At 38.3% G+C, this 24,762-nt stretch overlaps 1 protein-coding gene across 1 annotated transcript; it reads left to right on the forward strand.

Annotated features, from left to right (window-relative positions):
• The first annotated feature begins 620 nt into the window (after positions 1 to 620).
• On the forward strand, positions 621 to 3,420 carry LOC114646139 (protein rapunzel-like). The gene has a single exon (XM_028794151.2). It carries the CDS (start codon positions 1,645 to 1,647, stop codon positions 2,320 to 2,322), a length of 678 nt encoding a protein of 225 aa, XP_028649984.1. The 5' UTR covers positions 621 to 1,644; the 3' UTR covers positions 2,323 to 3,420.
• The last annotated feature ends 21,342 nt before the right edge of the window (positions 3,421 to 24,762 follow it).

Consider the following 24,762-nt stretch of genomic DNA (forward strand, 5'->3'; position numbering starts at 1 on the left):
TCAAAGTCGCATGGTCATGACAAAAGCATGCTCCGGCCCTGAACACTAAGCACAGTGTGAGTGCAGACCAGTGGGGGATTAGAAAAGAGGGACAGTTGCGCTTGGGCACAATATGGAACAAACATGCCAAGTGTGAGTACACCCTCTCACTCCCTGGGCGGTATGGAGGGTTCCCTTTATAAAAATGACCTGGGAGTATTTCCAGAGCCAGATCATTGCCCCCCAGAAGCACTTCCAGGTTAGCAAAACCAGCTCTTAACACCTGATTCACCTCCACCTGGATGTACCCATAGCACCCGACAGAGCAGCCCTAGTTCCAAAATTCCCATGCTCCCCTTTGGGCATCCAGATAGGATCTCACTGAAATAAATGCTTCCACCCAGTTTAACTGGGAACCGCATGAGCATAAGAGACACATTCCAATTTTTCTGTCCGTTTCTGGCCTTAAATCTTGCTATGGGCTTTCCATTTCTTGATGTCAGTCATGACTTACCCTTTATGCAAGTGGTCCTCCATGCCAGCTTATTGGCTGAGGCAGGGAATGCCATGCATCTTTTCATCACCATCCATTATAAAAGCCTCCCATCCAGGTAAGGAATGGTGTCCATCCCAGTCAGGATACCCATGACAAAGGACAGTGTCTCAGGATTGCCAGAATGGGGCAGTGGACCCCAGTTTTTAAAGGAAAACAAGAATGTGTTTTTAACAAAGTGATGACACTCCTTAGCCTTCCTGGAGAGAAGACTCTACTCATGCCTAATATCCAGGAAGGATTATTTGGATTACTTCCTGATACTGGAACTGTATTTTTTCTTCCATGAGTATTGTAGGAACAATGGAAGGTTACAGTCCTGTCAAGGCCATTGTTAATATCTTTATTTAAATTATATTTGGCATTTGTTCAGTTTAAATGAATAACTTATTCATGTTAATTAGTAGCACACAAAAATGGATGAATTAGTCATCTAGATTGTTAAATGTTAGGGAGACATGATGGCATAGAGGTTAGTCCTGATACGTCACTACAGTAATCTCTAGTCATGGGTTTGAATCCCATTTCAGTCCCTGTCTGTGTGGCGTGTGGCCATGTTCTCACCATGTCTATTCTGCTTTTCCCCTCCATACTCCAGTTTTTCTTCCACTGGATAAAGTTTGCTTACATTTGATTAATTGGTAAGTCACTTTTGATCTTAGTTGAGTGTGTCAAGGGTTTGTTCATAGGTTGTGCCCAATGCTGCCAGAATAAGTTTCAGACCCCTCATGATCCTAAATTGGTTTAGGCTGGTTTGAAAACCTTATGTCAAATTAATTATTAAATGTTATATTAGTTTTACCAACTGTGTAATGTTGAGCTTACTGCACTCTGTTACTGGTGTAGTAGAAAAAGATTTGCATTATTACATCATTTTCAAATATGTCAGCCCTTAATTGTCATGTCAATCATTGTCTGATTCACAGTTGTATAATTGAGACACATACCGAATATGATGTTATTGTATTGCTGTTTATTAAAGTTCTATATATTACTTATTAACTAACTGTCAATATTTAACTTTTATTGATCTCTGGACAACAATATATTCTCCACTTGCACTTACAAAAGTTCATTATTTCACGTCTCAGAGAATTCTGTCACTAGAAGTCATGGCTGATATTTCAGAAGACCGGGAGAAAATAAAAAAAGGCTTGAAACAGGCACTGGAATGTGTGGCTGCTATATCTTCAGCTGCTGCTGTAGTTAATCCCATATTTGGTTTAGCAGGATCCATAATCAGACTTGTTCTCCACAATATAGATGATGAGGACATGAACACTCTAAAGAGAGAATTTCAGAGTGTTCACTCTGGGTTAGATAACATTTCCCAGCAAAATAAGAAAACACTAATGCAGATCCAGAAAGAAACTGTGGATGGTCAATATTCAAAAATTGAGGAGAACCTCAAAAATCAATTTCGGAAGTTCATGGAAATTGTGGAGGCTAAACCTGAGCAGAAAGAGCAGAAAAAAAATAAATTTCAGGAAAGCTTTGCAAATGATGATGGAGATCAGAATCTAAATACACTCTATGATGGAGTGATGGGAAATGCCAGACTGTTCAGCAAACCGATTCTGGAAGTGTACATGAAATTCTCAAATGGAGATCGTCAGATTATGGAGCCTCTGTGCACACGATTGACGTACTTATTCTGCATTGGTCTTGTTGCCCTGATGGGTTATACAGCTATCATTGAGGATGATGAAGATGAGATCAGAGAAAAGTGGGGAAAGAAAATGGAAGATGTACAGCGGAAAATGCAAACTGTGTTGAGCACCTGCCATTAAGCAAAAGTATTGTTAGACAAAAAGAGACATGTTGCAAATAAGCAAACTGTCTTTGAGAAATGAAGAAAACAAAATCTACTGCTTGTCATCTCTAAATGAATGCTTACAGTGTGTTATGCAGAAAAGACTTTGATTAACAAATAGCACAAAAATTAACTTGGCTGATGAGAAAAGAATATGACTACATAAACAGATAATCACTCTGTTCTCTTTATCTGAATGAATATAATTCACATAGACATAAGAAGTCATGTTGTGGGTGTATGGCCGTAGAAATATACCATATGAAGAATAAAATGTTCAGACTCACAATATTGGACTATGAATTAAACAATATATCAAATAGGAACTTGGACTGCAAGCAAATCATAATTTGGACTTTGTGAGCTAATACTGATTAACCTACCAACAATTAAAAAATCTGGACATTTTTCTTTATTTTAACAGAATCTACTTAAACTTTTAATAACTCCAATTTCAAATAAATTCTTGTGTATCTTTTAAAAATGACTGCTATAGATTGATTTTAAACTCTGTAATTTGCTGACTTGTACATTGTATATTTTAGCATCCTAAATAAACAGATTGTTACAAATACTTTCTTTAATTTGTTGGGCCTGGAGTAATAAATATCAGAATGAACAATTAGCCTATGGACTTATTCTTGTAATCATTGTTAATTCCTTGTGAAGTGAGGCCTTTAAGTTTGGGATGCATGCTAGACAAAGAAATAAGAGCAGAGGAAATAGAGCAGAGAAGGCAACAACAAGAGAAAGAAGAACCCAAATAAGCTGACAATACTTCTGTGCACTGAAGAAAATCCAAAGCACCTCTGCACCCAGACTTGAAAACGACTCACCTTTCATTACCTGTATTTTCTACATAACGCTCTTTTTCAGATACATTTCCTAACCTTTTAAAACTCTTTTCAAATATATTTCCTACTTTTGCAACATTGGTTTTACTGTGTTTTTACTGATTTATCACATTGATTTTATACTGTTTCATTGGGTCAAGGTATATTTTTAAGAGCACCTGGTGTAGGTGATTGTCATATTCAAGCAGGAGTTGGCAGCTGTGAAGAGACATCTTCAGTAGAAAGCAGCATGGTGAGCGGGCACTGGCTTTGGTGATTGCCACAACTGTAACTTATTGTACGTCTGAAGACAACCACTTAGGCTGCATGTGCAGAGCTAGTAAGTCTCTTTGCTTGAGGCAGCTGACAACGTGCAGGTAAGGCCATACACACTGGGCTCTACACTGCAAAAATTGCAAATGCAAAAAAGTAGACAAATAAACCTTAAATAGTTGTTTTGCTTTTATTTAGCAAAAAAAAAAAATCTGCCAATGGGGTAAGCAAAATCTACTTAACAAAAGTAAACTATTCATCCATTATCCAGCCCAACTACAGGGTCAAAGGGGTCTGCTGGAGCCAATCCCAGCCAACACAGGGCACAAAGCAGGAAACAAACCCCGGGCAGGGCGCCAGTCCACCGCAGGGGACACACACCCATACTAGGGACAATTTAGAATCGCCAATGCACCGAACCTGCATGTCTTTGGACTGTGGGAGGAAACCCACACAGACACAAGGAGAACATGCAAACTCCACGCAGGGAGGACCCAAGAAGTGAACCCGGGTCTCCTAACTGTGAGGAAGCAGAGCTACCCACTGCGCCACCCTAAAAGTGAACTAAATAAGCATAAATATAAATTTATTAGTAAGTCAATAATTCTTACAATAAGGAAAACAAGATTTAATGTCATAAGTACTTTTCACTTGCTTAGATTTAATTTTCTGCAGTGTATGAAGTAAATATACATAACACTCATATAAATAATGTAGTTAACGGTAACTACAGTGAAGGTGAACCAAAATGATGATCATTGGAATGTCCATGATAATATATTCAAGGTATACTGATAAGAATGCCTGGTGTGGATGGCTGCCATATTCCCATGGGGGTTAGCAGCTGAAAGTGGACGCCTCCAATAAAAAGTAGCAGTGAGTGAGTGGGCACAGGCTTTGGCAATTGGCACAAGTGTAGCGTACCTCTTTGTTCTGCCTGTGCTGAGCTAGTTTAGTCTCTTTGCTTAAAGCTGCTGTCCATGTGCAGATAAGGCTGTATAGATGGGGGGGCTATAAAGCAGCTACATTAAGGCAAATTTCCACAGCGATACAGTGGGCTTAATAATATTTCAATTTAAATGTGCGTTCATAAGGTGTATGCAGCTATTGTAATCAAATACTCTTCTGTCTGGTGAGAAGTCCAGGCTTTACTTTACAACGATGGTATCAGGCTTTTCTCCATCTTAATGTTTTACTTTAATCGTGAATTCTCTTCTTCCTTTTCTATGGATTAGTGGCCTATTCCTTTGCAACAGGAAAAAAAAATACACTTTTGCAGCTTAACTGTGTAACATGTATGTATGCTTTTATTTAATTTAGAAAAAGCATGCACTTATTATAGAAAATATGATTATCCTTTAAATCACTCTGCACAATGACTCATCATTTTGTGGACTTTGCACACAGCAGTAACTGCAGATATTTGAGCTCCAGTTTGTACAGTGATTTGCCACGTGACATTTTATTTCCTCAGTTTGTTCAACTTCATTGTTAATAAAAATATGCCTAACAAAGCACAGGAAACATGTACATAAGTCAAGCTAAGACCAAAACTGGCGCTTCCAATGTTCCTCTAAGTTTTCACATGAGCTTATTATTTTTATTTATTTATTTTTTTTGGTGAAATGTAAAGCCTAAATCACATACATATAATCAATTATTACCATTTCATTTTTTTCTTATGTCAATATAAAAATAAATACATTTATTAATAAAGGAAAACTAATACTACTGTGATTAAGTGATTCTGACAATTGAATTTAGGATGACAACAGTGTAATGACTGCATTGCTGTGCAGAAAGTTTTAATAGAAACAAACTTTTAAATATCTTAATAATTTTACATTTCAATGATACTGCCTGTCACACCCTTTCTATTGCTGCTATTTGTATCACTGAGTGCAGTCATATCTGCAGTTCACAGGTCTGTATATTAATAATACATTTTATGAATAGAGCACTTTTACCATACTCAAAGTATTTTGTCTAAAACAGACTACATTAAATTGGCTATAGATATTTATAATTTAATTTTTTGACTTGAAACAAAGGAGAGTTACATGACCTGGTCAGAATCAGACCAAAGTCAAACAAGACATAAACCCAGCGACCCAAGTGTTCAAAGGCCAGTGCCATGGCCACCACACTGTCTTTCTCCTCTTATTGTCTAATAATAATTTTTTGTGCCTTTTATGAATAAGAAAATAACATTGGCTACCATGGCTCCAGCATCCTGTGTTTAAATCCCATACCTACTGTAGTTGTTGTCCATGCAGAATGTGCATGTTCTTGTGTCTATGTGGGTTTCCTCCCACATCCCCAAAGATGTTAGTGTTTGGATACCTGGTGATTTTTAACTGTGGGCATGAGAGTGGACCCTGTGACAGAGTGGTCCCCTGTCCAGAGCTGTTTCCTGCCTTGCTGCCAGTGTTGCAATAATAGACATCAACCCTCTGTGACCCTGAAATAAATTAAATGAATTTGTTACAATTATGTCCACTAAAATAGATTGTAGTTTAATGCAGATTTTCTTTTTTTACAATGTAAGGTAAAAGTAATTTTTCAAGTTTTCTATTTAGTTCAGTCCATAACCGTGGAGTTGGAATGGCAGAAAGAAGCCATGGGTGGAAGTGGCAGTCTTTCACCGGAAACACACACACACCCTCGTGCTCACTCACATTTGGACAATTTTGGGTCCCTTTCATATTCTGGAAGCAGAAAGACCCTGAAATGCACAAAGCAGAGTTTGGGGAACATGCAAGCTTGTGGAGCTGAAGGTGAGAGTTGCACTACACATAGCACAACTGGATCCCAAACCAAACTAAACTATCTCCTCAAAAATGAAGTCCTGTCGTTAACATAATAATTTTGTTGAGTGTCTTGCTTTGAAGTGATGTCTTATGTAACAATGGTGCTGCACTTTATAGCAATTTTACCTCTAAACTCCACCTAGCTGTTTCATGTCCTACCTCTCCCAACATGGGCCTGTTTTGTCAGTTTATTTCAAACATTAGGTCACTGCCCAGGTTTCTGTAAGCATTAAAACTGAAACTACAGAACAGTACAGAAATAACTGTTAACCTTTAAAGACCTGCTTCTTATTACACGTTTTCCATCTTTGAATTAGCCTTCAGTATCAAACTGCATTCCACATTTGGCAAATGTCATATTGTTTGAGGCTTTCGGAAATCTTTGTTAATTACTTCAAGGATCAGTTATAATTGATTAATTATAAGCTAAAGTCAACAACATCTGAAACTGAAGCAAATATCATGCAATGACCAAACATACTTTGCTAGTTTTTTGTATTGCAATTGCTTGTCTTTACAAAATCAGGAAATTTCATCCAAATGTGGTATAGAAGAATTATAATAAACTTAAACTATTAGTATTTAAACATATTAAAACATATATATGTATTTACACAGCTTATAGCTCACCTCTTTGACCTTTGTATTGATATAGCTGCATTATTCAATATGCCAATATTTTTACTTATATAAATGTATAAAAGTTTAATTCTGTAATTTATAATCTATAATCGGCTCTTTGTTGTTTCCAGATTCACTTATTGTATCTTGTTTAGAATAGAATTTTGTACTTGTTTACTGTTCTATCAAAACTATTAGAAAGCAATGGATCCTTGCACTTTTAAGAGTTAAAATGTTATTAAAAGTCTATTAAAAATTATTTTGATTGCATATTATTGAAAAAGAAATCTTATTCATTATTTTTTTATAATGACTGTCCAAATTAGACACAATACAGTTAGAGGTCATAGATATGCTTATGCTATGTGTTGTGAGATTTTGTCACATTTAGTTTCCAGACTGAAAGAATGTCCTTTTGGTTTTAACAAGGCTTTTTCTAAGCCGATTAGTTAAAAAAAAAATTAACAATCAATAAAACTACACCATTTAACATTCCTGTTTTAGAGAGGACTGATGCTACACAGTAAACTGCACTGCAATCTTCATATCTCTCTATAAAAAAAATCTTGGGAGGGAGACTAGGGAGACGAGACGTGATCTTCTCAGAAGACAATTTGACGTCCCACGAGAGACACTTTAACGTCACGCAAGACAAGGCAGTGAGACAACATTTAAAACAAGTTCATGGACATCTAACCTAGCAGTTGTTGGAATGCTTTTGGCTGACATGCTTCATGTGCTCCCAGCTCTTAAAACAATGACAAGCGACAAGCAAAACACGCAGCTCGCCAGCAGCAGCAAGCCAGCAGATGATCCGACCGCTTCTCCTTAGCATGCGTTCAGCCAAACTCCCTCCCCCTTCACAAAGCGAGCGGCAGAGACGCGAAGTGACAAAAGGACAGCTGCTGTACAGGCTTTTAAATGATAGACGTGCAGCGCAACAAGCTGCCCCCCCCCCCCCCCCCCCCCCCCCACAACGTGAGCAGCGTTATACGTCCTGCGAGAAACAGATTTAACCACACCCGGGGCCGGAAATAAAGGACAAGTATTGTTTTTACAAAAATGTTAAAGTAAAAGTGAAAATAATGCATATGTAACAATTCCCATGAAAATAACAATCTGTTAAAATTGTATAACCGGTTAACCAAACTCGGGGGTGGGCGAGCGAAGCGAGCAGGGGGCGGAGTCCCCTAGTCCATGTACAAAATGATTGGTAAATTGTGAGCTGCCAGAGGCTTCATTTCACAAGACCACTAAACACTGCCCCCTCCTCATCAGTATAGAATAATCAAGATACTGGGGAACTTACATGGGTGCATCTGACCTGGTTTTATTGAACACATTTATTGGTATATGTGAATGGTCTAATCTGTTGTTAAAGTGAAAAGATGGTTTCAATAATTAACCATTTAGGGGTGATGGCATCATGATTGCAATAGAAAATACTCAAGAGCAATGACTGATTAAAAATTATTGGTTCCGGATATAAGAGAATTTTGCCTCATTATTGTCAATGAATGTACAATATAAGATATATTTTCCACATTATCATCTTCTGAATCCAATTCAGGCTTGCAGAAGTCAATCATATTGTTAACAGAGGTAAGGCTATAAAATGCCCTAGTGCAGCCACTAGTTTATCGGTGTATCCTACAGATAGGAGACATATTTATATTAATGCTTAAACCTTGCCACAAGCCTTTATACTGTAATAAATAAATACATTTACCAAAAAATGAAACTACAGTGCAGAGAGTGATTGCAACCTGTTTCTCCTCAGAGGCTTATGAATAATTTCATTATTTGTGCATTGCAGGAGGGTACAAAGAAACTGTATGCAGCACAACTGAAAAACTCACACGTCATGAATGGAATCTTGCATTATTCTCTCAGTACGCTAGGTTTCTCCACAGGGGGCAGGTGGGACAAGCATTCTGGAAACTACATTTACACAGAGATCAAGAATTAGGGGCAAGGTGGCTGTCACAATTTTCAGAAGGCACAATGGCCTGAGGGCTGTACAGTTTTATAAGTCTGAAACTGATATCCATGCAGAATCTCCACACTATATATACTGTAATTGTACTGTGACTACGCCACCACATTAACATATGGGCTGGGCATTACCCAAACCAAACAAAACACAGACTAATATTCCAGGTACTTTTTACTGCTAAGAGCTAGAAATTTCATATAATAAAGTGTGAACCACAATCTAACCACAGGGTTATTAAGGGAAGATATACAAAGGGTCAAAAAAATGAATACATATGTGAGTCAAGCTTAATGTTCAAAAATAATATATATATAAAATAATATGCGCACAAGAAAACATTCACATTTTTGAATGCAAATCAAAACAGTAAACAAAAATCCACACTTAAAATCCTTGCATACCATGGCACAGTTTTAAATCCCGTTAATCAAGATGCTTTCCCTGTCTGAAGCAATACACACAGCATTTTCAGCACAGCATAATGATCAGCTCTCAAGATGCACACTTCCTCTCACACTACTGCTCCTTTGAAAGAACCACAGATACAACCCTAACCTCATCTCACTGACGCCAGCAGCATGTCTACCTGTAACCAAACTGCCTAATGAAGAAGGACACCAGCAGGACCTGCCAGTAGCTGAGTCCAGCACTGTAACATGGCCTGCAATCAAGATTTGTTAGGAAGGAGGTAGTGTGACCTGAGATTCAGAGACTGAGGAAAAAGAGAGAGTGGTAGGCCAAAAAGCACATTTAGACAAGTTACTCCATCTGACAATCAGGGCAAAATCTATAGCCTTGGAGCCCCTGCAGATTTTGTTTTTTTCTCAAGCCCTATGGAGTTTTTTTTGTGTTTGTTTTTTCTGTTCTCCCTGGCCATCGGACCTTACTTTATTCTTTGTTAATTAGTACAGTATTGCCTAATTTTTATATTTTTTCTTTTTTCTTTCTTCATCTTGCAAAGCTCTAAGAGGTACGTCATTGGTATGAAAAAATGCTATATAAATAAATATTGTTGTTGTTGTTATAGAACATGCATCAGTAGGGCTTTCTGTTATTTTGTACTTTCTCATTGTTCATATCTCCATTGTGCATTCCTATAAGACAGACTACTTTTTAAAGTGATGAGCTCCTTCAGAATTTTTATTACATGCTGAAACAACTCACAGAAGGCCATTCTTTAACAAGAGATATAATGACCATTGATATTTAACTAAAAAAATCACTTCCTATAACATCCCATGGATGTCCAAGGTAGGCATCTGTAAATGGAGAGTGTGCCTTGGGATGGACTGGTGTCCTGGCCTGGCTGGTGCCTGTTTTATGCACAAGGCATCTGGGACAGGCTTCAGATCCCTATGATGCTGCAATAAATGAGGGCAGATTCAGAAACTGAAAGGATAAGTGAATGAATAATTCAATTACTGGATGCGTTTATTACCAAGATGGAAGTCACAACAACCATGAAATGGATAAGAAAGTGAAAAATGGATTAATTAATGGATGGGTGGGTGAGCAGAAATGCAGAGGCAAAAATAAACTATGACAGATTTTAATATTTTTAGATTATTTCTCATGAATCTAGAAAATAAACAATATGAGAAGAAAACTAGAGTGCACAAAGTGTTTGCTGGCTTTTAGATCTTTTAGATCTCCAGATCTACAGGTCACTGGACAAGCTTGTAGCACCAAAACTGGAAAATTAAAGAAACTTTTTTTCAAAGCTTCCAATACCAGAGGCCTCACTTATAAAACTGTGCGTGGATTTGAACGTGAAAATATGTGCATGTCAATATAGCAGGAAAATGCATTAAAAAATAACTTATCAAACATGATGCACACACATTTCTACACAATTTACTCATTATATATTACAATCACCTTGTAAGTATGCATACATGAACACACCTCGATCACTGACCTGAAACATCCATAATATGAAGCATGCTAATAAACCTCATACATATGCAATCTCGATGCTGCAGAACGTCATTGGCTGGCAGAGCAGCCTCGCTCCTGACACATCATCACCTGCATTCACAAGTAGCTGGCTATGCTCTGCAACTGATAATGCAAGATCACAAATGGCATTAAAGTGCCTTCTCTCTGCGTTTTGGGGGTTCAGGAAAGGTGTAAGGTGCCAGTGTCTGAGCAGGTAGCCACTATCACCTGGCACATGAAATTATGTGTGTGCTGTAACAATGAATGGTACAGGCCATATGAAACACTGAGGGTTCAGCCAGTTACCTTAGAAACAAGCATTTCATCCTGTACAGTACCATCATGTCTGCCAAAGCAACTTTGCCTCAAAATAATTGAATCATGGGTTGACCCAGGCCAATGAGATATGATGTTTACCAGTCTCATCTTGGAATGTCACTGCTCGAGGTTAATAAAAGCATCTTCATTATTGTTAGGTGCCTTTATTGCAATATGAGTACAGTAAAGTGCTCCAGTTATGTTAGGAGAACTGGACACTGTTGTAAGTTGGCTTTTTATGTTGGCATAAACCTGTAATGCTTCATGTACTGTATGTGCACCCACACCATACAAAAACTGCATATAGTGCCTTGCCAGTTGGTTAATGGCTTCCCACACAGTGGACATGAAGGAGTGAAGCTTGGCTGAGATATTTCTGACCTGTCGGCTAGATCCCTGAGAAGTGACAACAGGCAACCAATATAAACTGACAAAATAAAAACAAAAATTCTTCAGTGCAAATATACAGGATTGGACCTCTTAAAAGAAACTAAAATACAGCCTATATGTCATATTCATCACTTTTGAGGTGTAATATGTTTGTCACATCAACTCACATTATAATAACAGCTCAGGGTTATAAGTTATTTTGTGAATCATCACTTAGCTGGTTTGCCTACATTAGCAAAGGTGTCATCATTTCCCAGTTTCTCCAAAATGTTGCATACACATGGGTCAGAGTTGTTATAAATATATTACGCATGTTCCCCCATGAAGATTTCATTTATAAATCCTGATGTTTGTGTGGCAAGCTGTGTACATATTTTTCAAGGCTCATTTTCTGCATGCGCAAGTTTTATACATGAAGCTCCAGGTGCATTACTTTAGTCACTCTAGATATAAAGACAAAATACAGACATGTGAAAGCGACAAGATATTTATTGAAGTAATAGAAGAAATAGAATAGAAAAAAAAATGATGGCAAGGTCTGGATATAAATAGTCTTAGAAGAAGGCATAGTGAAAATCAGCAATGTCAAGGGTGGGTGTTGTCCTTGGTACTTTTTAATTTAGCAATTGATGTGATGCATAAGTTTATGTTTGTTGACTTTTAGATGAAATGGTCACTCTCTTTTTCTTTTTGATATGTATTGGTCTCTGACTTTGCTTCCAATGTGATTCTGCTCACTGCTCTTTAGACAGGCCCAAGTGGGGTCTCCAGGACATATGACAGTACACATATTTGATTGGCTAGCTGTCTTCATGAGGGATGATTTTGCTCAATAGGCTTTGATCTTATGTACAGTGGTGCATCCGGAAAGTATTCACAGCACATCACTTTTTCCACATTTTGTTATGTTACAGCCTTATTCCAAAATGGATTAAATTCATTATTTTCCTCAGAATTCTACACACAACACCCCATAATGACAACGTGAAAAAAGTTTACTTGAGATTTTTGCAAATTTATTAAAAATAAAAAAATTGAGAAAGCACATGTACATAAGTATTCACAGCCTTTGCCATGAAGCTCAAAATTGAGCTCAGGTGCATCCTGTTTCCCCTGATCATCCTTGAGATGTTTCTGCAGCTTAATTGGAGTCCACCTGTGGTAAATTCAGTTAATTGGACATGATTTGGAAAGGCACATACCTGTCTATATAAGATCCCACAGTTGACAGTTCATGTCAGAGTCAAAGGAATTGTCTGTAGACCTCCGAGACAGGATTGTCTCGAGGCACAAATCTGGGGAAGGTTACAGAAAAATGTCTGCTGCTTTGAAGGTCCCAATGAGCACAGTGGCCTCCATCATCATTAAGTGGAAGAAGTTCGAAACCATCAGGACTCTTCCTAGAGCTGGCCGGCAATTTAAACTGAGCAATCGGGGGAGAAGGGCCTTAGTCAGGGAGGTGACCAAGAACCCGATGGTCACTCTGTCAGAGCTCCAGAGGTCCTCTGTGGAGAGAGGAGAACCTTCCAGAAGGACAACCATCTCTGCAGCAATCCACCAATCAGGCCTGTATGGTAGAGTGGCCAGACGGAAGCCACTCCTTAGTAAAAGGCACATGGCAGCCCGCCTGGAGTTTGCCAAAAGGCACCTGAAGGACTCTCAGACCATGAGAAAGAAAATTCTCTGGTCTAATGAGACAAAGATTGAACTCTTTAGTGTGAATGCCAGGTGTCATGTTTGGAGGAAACCAGGCACCGCTCATCACCAGGCCAATACCATCCCTACAGTGAAGCATGGTGGTGGCAGCATCATGCTGTGGGGATGTTTTTCAGCGGCAGGGACTGGGAGACTAGTCAGGATAAAGGGAAAGATGACTGCAGCAATGTACAGAGACATCCTGGATGAAAACCTGCTCCAGAGCGCTCTTGACCTCAGACTGGGGTGACGGTTCATCTTTCAGCAGGACAACAACCCTAAGCACACAGCCAAGATATCAAAGGAGTGGCTTCAGGACAACTCTGTGAATGTCCTTGAGTGGCCCAGCCAGAGCCCAGACTTGAATCCGATTGAACATCTCTGGAGAGATCTTAAAATGGCTGTGCACCGACGCTTCCCATCCAATCTGATGGAGCTTGAGAGGTGCTGCAAAGAGGAATGGGCGAAACTGGCCAAGGATAGGTGTGCCAAGCTTGTGGCATCATATTCAACAAGACTTGAGGCTGTAATTGCTGCCAAAGGTGCATCGACAAAGTATTGAGCAAAGGCTGTGAATACTTATGAACATATGATTTCTGTTTTTTTATTTTTAATAAATTTGCAAAAACCTCAAGTAAACTTTTTTCACGTTGTCATTATGGGGTGTTGTGTGTAGAATTCTGAGGGAAAAAATTAATTTAATCCATTTTGGAATAAGGCTGTAACATAAGAAAATGTGGAAAAAGTGATGCGCTGTGAATACTTTCTGGATGCACTGTATGTCTCCATACTGTCTTCTTTTTCCAAGTTCTAAACTGACCAAAACAGTTTTTGATCCTATGGCATCTGCACTGTTTTCCATTCTCTCTGCCATTTAAGTTATGACTGAAACAGATGCATTAAAGCTATAAATCACTGGTAGGATAGTTTTAATGTAAATTTCTTCTGTAGTTAAATTGACTTAACAGTTCTATAAATTCATTTATAGTTAAGTTGCCTTACAGTTCATTCTACTTCATTTGAGCAAAATTAAAATTTATTATAAGCAGTCTGTTGTTTTAAAAACTGAAGATTTTACACTCCTGAACAGCAGCAAAGAAGAGAAGCTAGCTGTTATCCAATTCTTTCAGCTCACTATGGAAACAATGTTTTACCTCAGGAAAGCGTTGGATCAAAAAATTAAAAAATGGCCACATTAGTGTCACAGGTAAAGAACAATCAGGTCACCTGTTCACATTCCTTCACATCCCCTGCTCCTGACCCCTAAAATGATTCTGGAAAACAAGTGTGTGAGTACTGGACCAAGTGTTCTAATAACCCATGGGACTATGTAGAAAATGATGCTCAGGTAAATTCTCTGTTTCTACTGCTTTCAGTTTTAAAAATATATTGTGGATACCATTGGCCTCATCTTTTTACTGTATATATATTGGGGATGGAGCCCTTATGGCAGCCCTCAGTATGCTAAATACTATCCCAGGGACATAAGGACAGCAAAATAACAATGTGGTGGACAAACACATGGAACAGCACAAAGTAAATACATACACACAAAAAGGGGTACCAACACATATAAACAGAATAACCCAGCTCATTGCATTGTCCCTTATCAGGGAATTTTATAATTTTTTGACCTAGGGATGGACCAGTAGCAATTAAAGAAGCAGATAAGATTTAAAATGCAAAAAACTGCAAAATATTTAATCCATAACAAAGAATTAAAGTTTCTGGGAACTTTGCAGTTCCCAAGCACGCAGGTCCTGAAAAATCCCAAAAATTCCACTAGAGAGGGAAACCAATCAAAACCCAGTTAGTTAAACAAAGAGCAAAACAGTAACTTTATAAATAAATAGATTTTTTTGAAAAAAGCTCTGCTAACACATTGACTGCTGGACCATTTGTTACCAGGAGGATGCAGTACAGGTCTATGTATATTTGATAAATAATGAACTTTATCAAAATATCTAAAAAAATTAAAGAAATATATTAGAAAGCAATAGTTTTATTATCAGCTAGCTGCATTTGGTCTTTGGGACAAAAAAATAACCTGAAGAGTCCATGGCAGCTCATGAACTTGGAGAGGTGTCAGCTAACTCTTAAGAATTACCCATTGCAGAGGATGTTGGCCCAACTCTGTTTGCTGCCCCACTGTCTTTCATAAGAAGACACTGGTGATACCATATTGTAGCCGTATTGCTGGCATACAAGTCCTATTAATCTTTTTCTTGAGAAAATCGCTCCAGATAGACAATGTTTTTCAAGCCTTGCCCTCATTTGCTGAGGTGCTTCACTTGCACATCGTTGACATGTTGTGTCTCTTCATCTGTGTCATTAGCATGACAGCGTTGTTAGGCAGTTACACTGCCTGCACATAGGTCTTTCATAGTGAGGTGCATGCAAACGCCAAAAAAGATTATAAGTACATGCATGTGCCATCTAGTGGCTGTGGTTGAGTGTGAGCAGAACGGATTGCTCCAAACACACACACAGGTCTTTCATTTGTATAGTAACTCTGTCAAAAATGTAAAAAAAACAGTTACTTTATTTTGACCAGCAACACAAGTAAAAGTCTCCATTTGAATGAGAGTCCTAGAAATATGGCACCTCGTATAATGCAGGTTTAGAAGAACATGTACTGTGAATATAATGCGTTTTTCTGTGCTGTTCATGCTTGTTACACACAACCTATTTGGTAGTTGATGACTGTTTGTGCTCATTAAGTGGCAGAATGTTGGAATACTTTCCTGAAAATTGTGACAAGTTGGATGTCTTGTGGTGAAGAAATGCTTTCAGGGCTGCGATCTGAATCAGTCCCAGAGTCTAGAGGTTCCACATTATCCAAATGGCTGTCATTATCTCAATCACTGTTATCATCATCAAAATATAAATCTTTCAACAAATGTAGTTGTTTCAAAACATCAGCAGCTTTATACCTTTTTCGTGATCATATAAGTATGCGACTGCCCGTTGCATCTAAAAAAAAAAATCTATAGCTATCCACTAGATGGCAACACCATATTACATATTTTACGCCTTGACAGGCTCATTGAGATGTGACTTAACTCGTACCTTGCGTTCAAAGTGTTAAACAGTGAAGCTCCAAAGAGCATAAAAGGCACAGGAGGAAATGCCTGAAAAGGCAAAGGCTATATCGCGCTTCGCCTTTCGCGGCTTCACTCTATCGCGGATTTTATATGTAAGCATATTTAAATATATATCGCGGATTTTTTGCTGGTTCGCGGATTTCTGAGGACAATGGGTCTTTTAATTTCTGGTACATGCTTCCTCAGTTGGTTTGCCCAGTTGATTTCATACAAGGGACACTATTGGCAGATGGCTGAGAAGCTACCCAACTAACTTTTCTCTTTCTCTCTCTTGCGCTTTCTCTGATCCTGACGTAGGGAGTGTGAGCAGGGGGGCTGTTCGCACACCTAGACGATACGGACGCTTGTCTAAAAATGCTGAAAGATTATCTTCATGTTGCTACCTTCTGTGCAGCTGCTTAGTGAAGCGACATGCTGCACAGTGCTTCGCATACTTAAAAGCTCAAAGGGCACGTATTGATTTTTTCATGTTTGTTTCTCACTCTCTCTCTCTCTCTTCCTGCTCCTGACGGAGGGGGTGTGAGCTGCCGCCTTCAACAGCTTTGTGCCGCGGTGCTTTGCATACTTAAAAGCCAAACAGCCCTATTGATTTGTTTGCTTTCTATGTCTTTATGACATTCTGTGCTCCTGACACACACTCCTTTGAAGAGGAAGAGATGTTTGCATTCTTTTAATTGTGAGACAGAACTGTCATCTCTGTCTTGTCATGGAGCACAGTTTAAACTTTTGAAAAAGAGACAAATGTTTGTTTGCAGTGTTTGAATAACGTACCTGTCTCTCTACAACCTCCTGTGTTTCTGCGCAAATCTGTGACCCAAGCATGACAATATAAAAATAACCATATAAACATATGGTTTCTACTTCGCGGATTTTCTTATTTCGCGGGTGGCTCTGGAACGCAACCCACGCGATGGAGGAGGGATTACTGTACAAGGCAAACAAATCCTAAACAGAAATCAAACAACAAAGTCAAAAACAGAGCACGGAGCAAATGGTCAAAAAATCCAGTAAATCACAAAACAATCAAAGAGCACAGAAAATCACAGAAGAAACTCACCACAAACACGTTCAATGAACCGCGGGGTTATCCCTGCCTTTATAGGGCTGAGGAAAGAGTCCCTTGTGGTGATGAGTAGATGGGCCCATCTCTTAAGGGAGCACACACAAAACACAAATTAAACACAACAAAATACAATGGACATAAAGAATCAATACAGTTAAAGTAAATAATCAATATGGTTAACATAGAATATAAACATAACAGTATTTGAATCCCAGCTGGGCAATCCCTAGCTGTCACGTGACAAAAGCATCCACAGTGCTTCTTAACATCAGTGTCAAGGATGAATAAATAAATGATTCCATTAAAACATGAGATCCTAATGAAACAATCACTAATTTTCAGAGAGATCAAATTAAATAAGTGCATTAAAAACAACTTAAAAGAAACCTCTAGTCCCCTTGGAAACATAGATTCTGTTACTGACCCAGAGCATTGCACTAAATTGAGCCCCTCCTAGTAATCTGGGTCAGACCCCATTGCCCTCAGCCACAAATGTATACAGTTCGTCCTTAGTATGTTTCCATCCTGAACCATTCCTTTCCACTCGCCAGCCTCTTTTTGTCTTCAATGCTACTTTACAGTAATACTTACAGTTAAAATACTGAAACTCTTGCAATGTGATACAAATGCCAATAAAGTATAAATAATAATAGTAAAAGCACCACAAGCCAGTCTGAACTGAACAGACCTACTTGACATTCTCAAACCTGCAAAATCCAATTTAGGATAACTGGGGCCACAGACTATCCAGTAAACACTGGGCACAGGACAGGGAAAAAAAACAGGAAAAGGGACCAGTCCATTGCAGGGTCTACTCATGTACCCATTAGGCTAAACTGGAAACACCAATTAACCTAATCCTACATATACTGTATTTGGGGATAAGGGAAGAAAACTAAAGAGGAGAGAGGTCTGAAAATCGAGAGTACACCTTATGAGAAGGATTTAGGAGTTGTAGTGGAGTCTTCGCTATCAATTTCCAGACAGTGTTCAGAAGCCATTAAGAAGGCTAATGTTAGGTTAGATAGCACGATGTGTGGAGTACAAGTCCAAGGAGGTTATGCTCAACCTTTATAATGCGCTGTGACATAGCAGTGCTAGAAAAGGTCCAGAGAAGAGCGATTAGGCTCATTTATTTGCTACAGGGCATGAATTATGAGGAATGATTAAAAGAGCTGAGCCTTTTCAGTTTAAGCAAAAGAAGATTAAGAGAAGACATGACTGAAGTGATTAAACGTATGAAGGGAATTACTACAGTGGATCGTGACTGTTATTATAAAATGAGTTCATTAACAACAAGGGGACACAGTTGGAAACTTGTTAAGTGTTGTTTTGTACAAACATTAGGAAGTTTTTCTTTGCACAGAGAACCACAGACACATGGAATAACCTACCAAGTAGTGTGGTAGACAGAAGACTTTTGGAACTTTCAAAACTAGACTTGATGTTTATTTAGAAGAATTAAGTGGATAGGACTGGCAAGTTTTGTTGGGATGAATGGCCTGTTCTCGTCTAGATTGTTCCAATGTTCTAATAAGTCCATATAAACACCCTCCAGACGTGGGCTTCAAACCCAGTATGCTGGAAGAGTGAAGTTCAGGCACTACCCACTACACCCACTACAGCACCATGACACCTGAACAGAGCTCAACAAACCATATTATTAAACTCATTTAGACTGCTCTTAGTATGTGTGGTATATTCACACCTCATGGTGTCCAAAAATGGGAACCACCATGTGATTTGGCAGCATAATGTTAGGTGTTTGTGTATAAGCCAAAGATAAGATACAGAAGGAAAATATCTTTGGCACATAATTGGTTACAAAACCATTCACATATTATTAAAAGTACTAGCAGTACTATTGCAGTATTTAGATCATTTCCAACAGTATATATATACAGTTATAACATTTATGTTAAGGATATTCAGTTCAATTCCAAGAGGGACATAGTTGCTGCATATTTTCACTTGCATAATTTCTTAATTAAAAGACAATTTTGTGATGTTATTAAACACAATCTTAAATTATATGGATTATTACCACCCCACATAAAAACATTTCTGCAGACATTGCTATCCCTCCTTCCAATTTCTGAATCTGTTTGATCTGGGAAATGGTGCACAGACAAGGATGAACCCGGGTTTAAGCACCAGTGGAGGGGTGGCTCTGAGGCTAGGTTGCCAGTTTGAATCCCGTAAATGCCATTAGGGACTCTACTTTGTTGGGCCCTTGAGCAAGGTCCTTAACCTGCAATTGCTGAGCGCTTTGAGTAGTGAGAAAAGCGCTATATAAATGCAAAGAATTATTATTATTAGTCCAATGTAGGTTATGCTAACTCACACCAGTCCATTTTAGAATCACAGATTCACCCAATATGTCTTTGGGATGTGCTAGAAAAATAGGTGTGGCTGGAAGAAAAACCCCACACAGCCATAGGAGGAGACAGTCATCTGCTGACCGTTGTACCACCATATACATATTCCAGCAGGTATAACTTTATAATAACAATGCAGACTAAACTGTTGCTTAAAAGAATATTTAATATTATGTATTGAAAGAGAAAATTACAGTTCATTAGAATAAGCGGACTATTTGATGTAAAGTTTCATCCACTATTCTAATTGAAAATAATGATATTACTGGAGGTATCTCAAGCAAAACACAAAGCCTTAATTGTTTATGTGGAGTAGCCTCCTTCTTTGATTCTTTGATTGTTAACTGCTTTGAAATGCTGAATCAGAAATGATTATAAAGAAAGTACAAAATTGCTTTAACTAACTCTTTCTTTAATAAGGAAGTTTAAAATGAATCCCACAAGGACCCTAAAATAAAGCACTTATAGACCCTTAACTTGATTTATAGCTCTGTTTTAAACTTTTGTTGTACTTATGCAGGTTGGCGACATCATTGAAAGCAGCTTATTCTGCTGTGTAGTACCGTGCCACTACACATGACTGAATGTTAGTTGGCAGTGTTTGTAGCGCACAAGAAAAGTGAATGATCCATTAAAATGCAGGCAGACAGTTTTTGCCCTGCAGGATCACCCCTTATCTTGCTTCACATTTTCTTCCATAGGTGAACGGATTTGTCCCTCACATTTTTACACTATTTCAAACATTTGCCAACTTCCAAACCAGAAGGTGAATGGAAACACATTTTAGGAAATACAGTATGTATTTACTGAACTGGCCAGTCCGAATTGTAGGGATCTATGTAGGATTTGTGTTGATGCGATGTTTAGGCACATGTTTAAGGAGAGGCATGTCAGGCTATGCCATAAGCACAACGTAGGTGACGTGGGCTGTGGTGTACCTGTGGCGTAGGCTCGGCACAAAGGTATAAACCAGCATTTACTGTTAAACTGTTTCATTCAATAAATTACTATTTTATGCCTCTGTCCTTTATGGACAATGGATGGATGGATGTCCTTTATATCTTTAAAATTGCAAAAAAACATAATTTTGTAGTCCTTTGAGTGCTTCAGGTATAACTTGTTCAGTGCTACAATGAATACATTTTTGTCAGTTCTTCACAGTATGCTTAGTCTTCATGATTTTTAGTCACAGACATATTAGGATCTTCTTTTGCTAAACTCTTGATAGCTTGACAGTAGATTAAAACTATGTCTACTTTACAAGGCCAAGATGAACACAGAATGGGAATGCTGCTAGTGTCATGTCATGTAATGCCCAATAGTTGGGTTCCCTATCTATGCAGAAAATGCAGCAAGAATGGGAATTGTCCTTTTAGAAGGAGTAGTGCTTCTGCAATGCTCTTAGGCAAGTGAAGACAGAAAAGGGAAGTCTGTGCTGTCATCCTCAAGAGATGAGCACTTGTGTAGGCAAGGCTGTGGACACATGATCTATGCTTTAAATTATAGGAGCGGTTGGGAATCAGAAGTACAGCGTCCCTAAAAAGAACAGCTGGTGGCCATCAAACCTAAGAGTGACCCAAGACAGCTATCACTTGCAATTCACAGATAAACATTAAAAGGGAGTTTCCAGCAGGCGGAAAAATGACTAATGAGTGTTCATAGAAGAAGATAAGGCAAGAAGATGAGAACATGGGCTTTCTGACAACCTAATCATTCAGTGTGATGACACAATCTGGGCAGACACACACATTTAGAAATGGGGAAAATAATACAAAGTATGACTAGGAATGAAAGAAAACTCTATCTAATAGGCAAAATTATTAGCAAACAGAAGTAGCATGACTTTAATTGATGTTTCTTTTTTAGGGACAAAATCATAACTCTGATTTAAAGAAGGTTCATAACATTATTTAATTAGACTTTTGTTAGAAATGTAATTCAGTGCCTCTTGACAGGATACTGATGAAGAATGAAGCAGAAGGTTTGTTATAGGCATTTTACCCATCTGAGAGTAATGATTTTGTCAGGAGCAGCTGTGTCATAGGCAGTGGTCTGTGGTATTGTTCAAATGACTTTGTGCTTGTTGACTTGTTTACATGTATCATTTATTTAAAGATATTGAAGGGCATGCTAAGTTTGACTACATTGTTATGGTGCTGTACCTAAGGGTTTACCCAGAGCGTGGTGTTCACCTGTCCTTTTTACTTTCTCAAATATGAAGTATAGAGAAAGTATTGTAATTGTCCAAAGATTCAATGTCAAGATTTGATGAATCTCAACGTTTTAGATTTTCTTGTATACAAAGTATAGGAAAAGTATTGGAATCCTCCAAAAATTCCATTTCGAGATTTTGATGAATCTTGAAATTTTAGACCTTCCTGGGGCCGAAAATACCATTTTTGGAATTATGTCTGGGTGTCTGTTTGTCTGTGTGTGCGTGTGTGTGTGTGTGTGTATGTATGTAAACAGGATAACCTGAGTATACTTTCACTTAGGTCAACTAAATTTTGCATATAAATACAGTATTAGGTACAAAACGTAGATTCTGTCAATTTTTGGGTTATTTCCGTTAACCGGAAGTGGTACTTTACCTTTTATTCATGCAGCTGCAGAATCCGATTTATTCAACTTTACTTTTATCATAATTGTTCAATATATTATTAATTTGATTTGTTGTTGATAGTTCTATAATTTACATAATATAAAAATATAATTATTGTCTTGCGGTTTACTCCTCAAATAGCCATCCCTATATCTGAGTATATAGGAAAGTCTAGGGGAGATCACTCCTGATTTTATTTGAAATGAAAGGGTAGTTAGACTTTTTGCCATTAAGTATTATGTAAGTTTATTAAAAACATACGATCATCTTACAAATGAACTTCTGAATAGGACCTAGCAGTGGTAGATGTCTTGACCTTGTCTGTGTCGAGACAATGAGAGAAGGCAAATGGAGTGCTTAGCTATGTTGCCACAATAATGTAAAATAAAAATTGTATAACAATCACAATAGTTAGACCTCATTTGGAGCTGGCATGTAGTTCTTCCTAGCAAATTCAGTTGAAATTAACTTATTTTTACATTACATTTCCATGATAAATATTTATAAATTTAATAAATTAACAAGTAAAACACAAAATATCATGCAATGTACACACCCATTCATTTTCTGTACCCACTTTGTCTAATTCATTAATACAAGTTCTCATAGTCTATGCAGGGGTGGCACGGTAGTGCAGAGGGTAGTGCTGCTGCCTCGCAGTTAGAAGACCCGGGTTCGCTTCCTGGGTCCTCCCTGCATGGAGTTTGCATGTTCTCCCCGTGTCTGTGTGGGTTCCCTCCCACTGTCCAAAGACATGCAGGTTAGGTGCATTGGCGATCCTAAATTGTCCCTAGTGTGTGCTTGGTGTGTGTGTGTGTGTGTGCCCTGTGGTGGGCTGGTGCTCTGCTCGAGTGTTTGTTCCTGCCTTGCGCGCTGGGATTGGCTCTGGCGGACCCCTGTAGTTAGGATATAGTGAGTTGGATAATGGATGGATGGATAGTCTATACAATGGAAAACAAGACTGGAAAAAATCCTGGATGTAGCACTTCCCATTACAGGACCTACTCACACTTCCATAGGCACTCACATATTGCCAGTTTAATTTTCCGATAAATCTTTGGAGTTGTGGGACTAAATCTGGAGGAATAAAAAACAAAAAACATGCCCAGAACTTGCATATTTCACAAACACAATGGCCAAGCATGTGATCTTAACCAACTAATTTGGAGGTATGAACAAACAGCACTACCCACTGTACCACCATACATATTTCTGTAGCCTTTCAAGTTTGTAAGTACCTCAGTGAGGGTGGTATGAGTAAAAGGCATGTACTATAAAGAATATTGAAGTAGGCAAATCTAAAAAAACACACATACAGTTTTAGGGACTGAGTTAAAGAGAATATTTGGAAGACAATCTGGAGCAAAGGAAAGCAAGGGAAAGTCTTTATATTGCTGAAGGATATACAGTAGAAGAGATAGACTGCTTATGAATTTATGAATCTCAAGTTCAAATTGTGGTTAACATGATTAGTTCTGAGTATTGTGTTAGGTACCTCTGCTGACTCACTGATAGTCAAGTTTGAATCCCAGTCCTGTTACAGCATCATCCAGCTCTCCTTGGGTTTGTGTGGATTTTCTCCAGGTGCTCTGGTATATTTTTACATGCCAGAGATGATTTCATATTGTCAGGGGATTAGTAAGAGTGAGTGCAGCTTGTGGTACAATGGAAATCTGTTCAGATTTGGTTCTTGCCTTGTGCTGGAAGCTACAGACAGAATCTCTGGCTCCCCATGACCATGTCCTGGAATTATCAACTTCTGAAAACACATGGACAGTGAAATTTTGGATAGATGGGCACATGACACATTTTTTGTCTGTTGTCAGCAACTTGGAGGAAATACTGTTTTTTCCTTTTCTGTTTATATTTTTACCTGGAAATATTTTGAACCCACCATTGTGTGATGTGGAGGGCTGGAGGTTACTCCATTAGCTATGGACACGAAGCTAGAATCAACAATAGACACTTAATGAAAAAATGTTTTTAAAGTTTATTTGGCAAAACTGTACCAAATATCTTACTATTGTTAGCAATATTGCAAGCTGTTGTAGTTCTTACAGAAGTAGCCTTTTTTTGTGCTACAATTATTGAGGCATACATGCAATACTTCCCTCACTACTTTCTTTTGTACTAAAATTGTACATTTTCTCCCTTCAAACATCAGGTTAATTTCAATACACAAAGCCAACAGCAATTTTACTGTTAATGGATTTCTTAGGAAGTACTGCTCTGAATATTTCAGTACCTGTAGCATTCACTGGAAACTGCCTGAATGCTCCTTTCCTCACCAATCATTAAACAGTATGTCATATATATATTTTTTAAATCCATCCATCCATCCATTTTCCAACCCGCTATATCCTAACACAGGGTCACGGAGGTCTGCTGGAGCCAAT

The sequence above is a fragment of the Erpetoichthys calabaricus genome, chromosome 2, assembly GCF_900747795.2.
Source record: "Erpetoichthys calabaricus chromosome 2, fErpCal1.3, whole genome shotgun sequence".
Taxonomy (NCBI): Eukaryota; Metazoa; Chordata; class Cladistia; order Polypteriformes; family Polypteridae; genus Erpetoichthys; species Erpetoichthys calabaricus.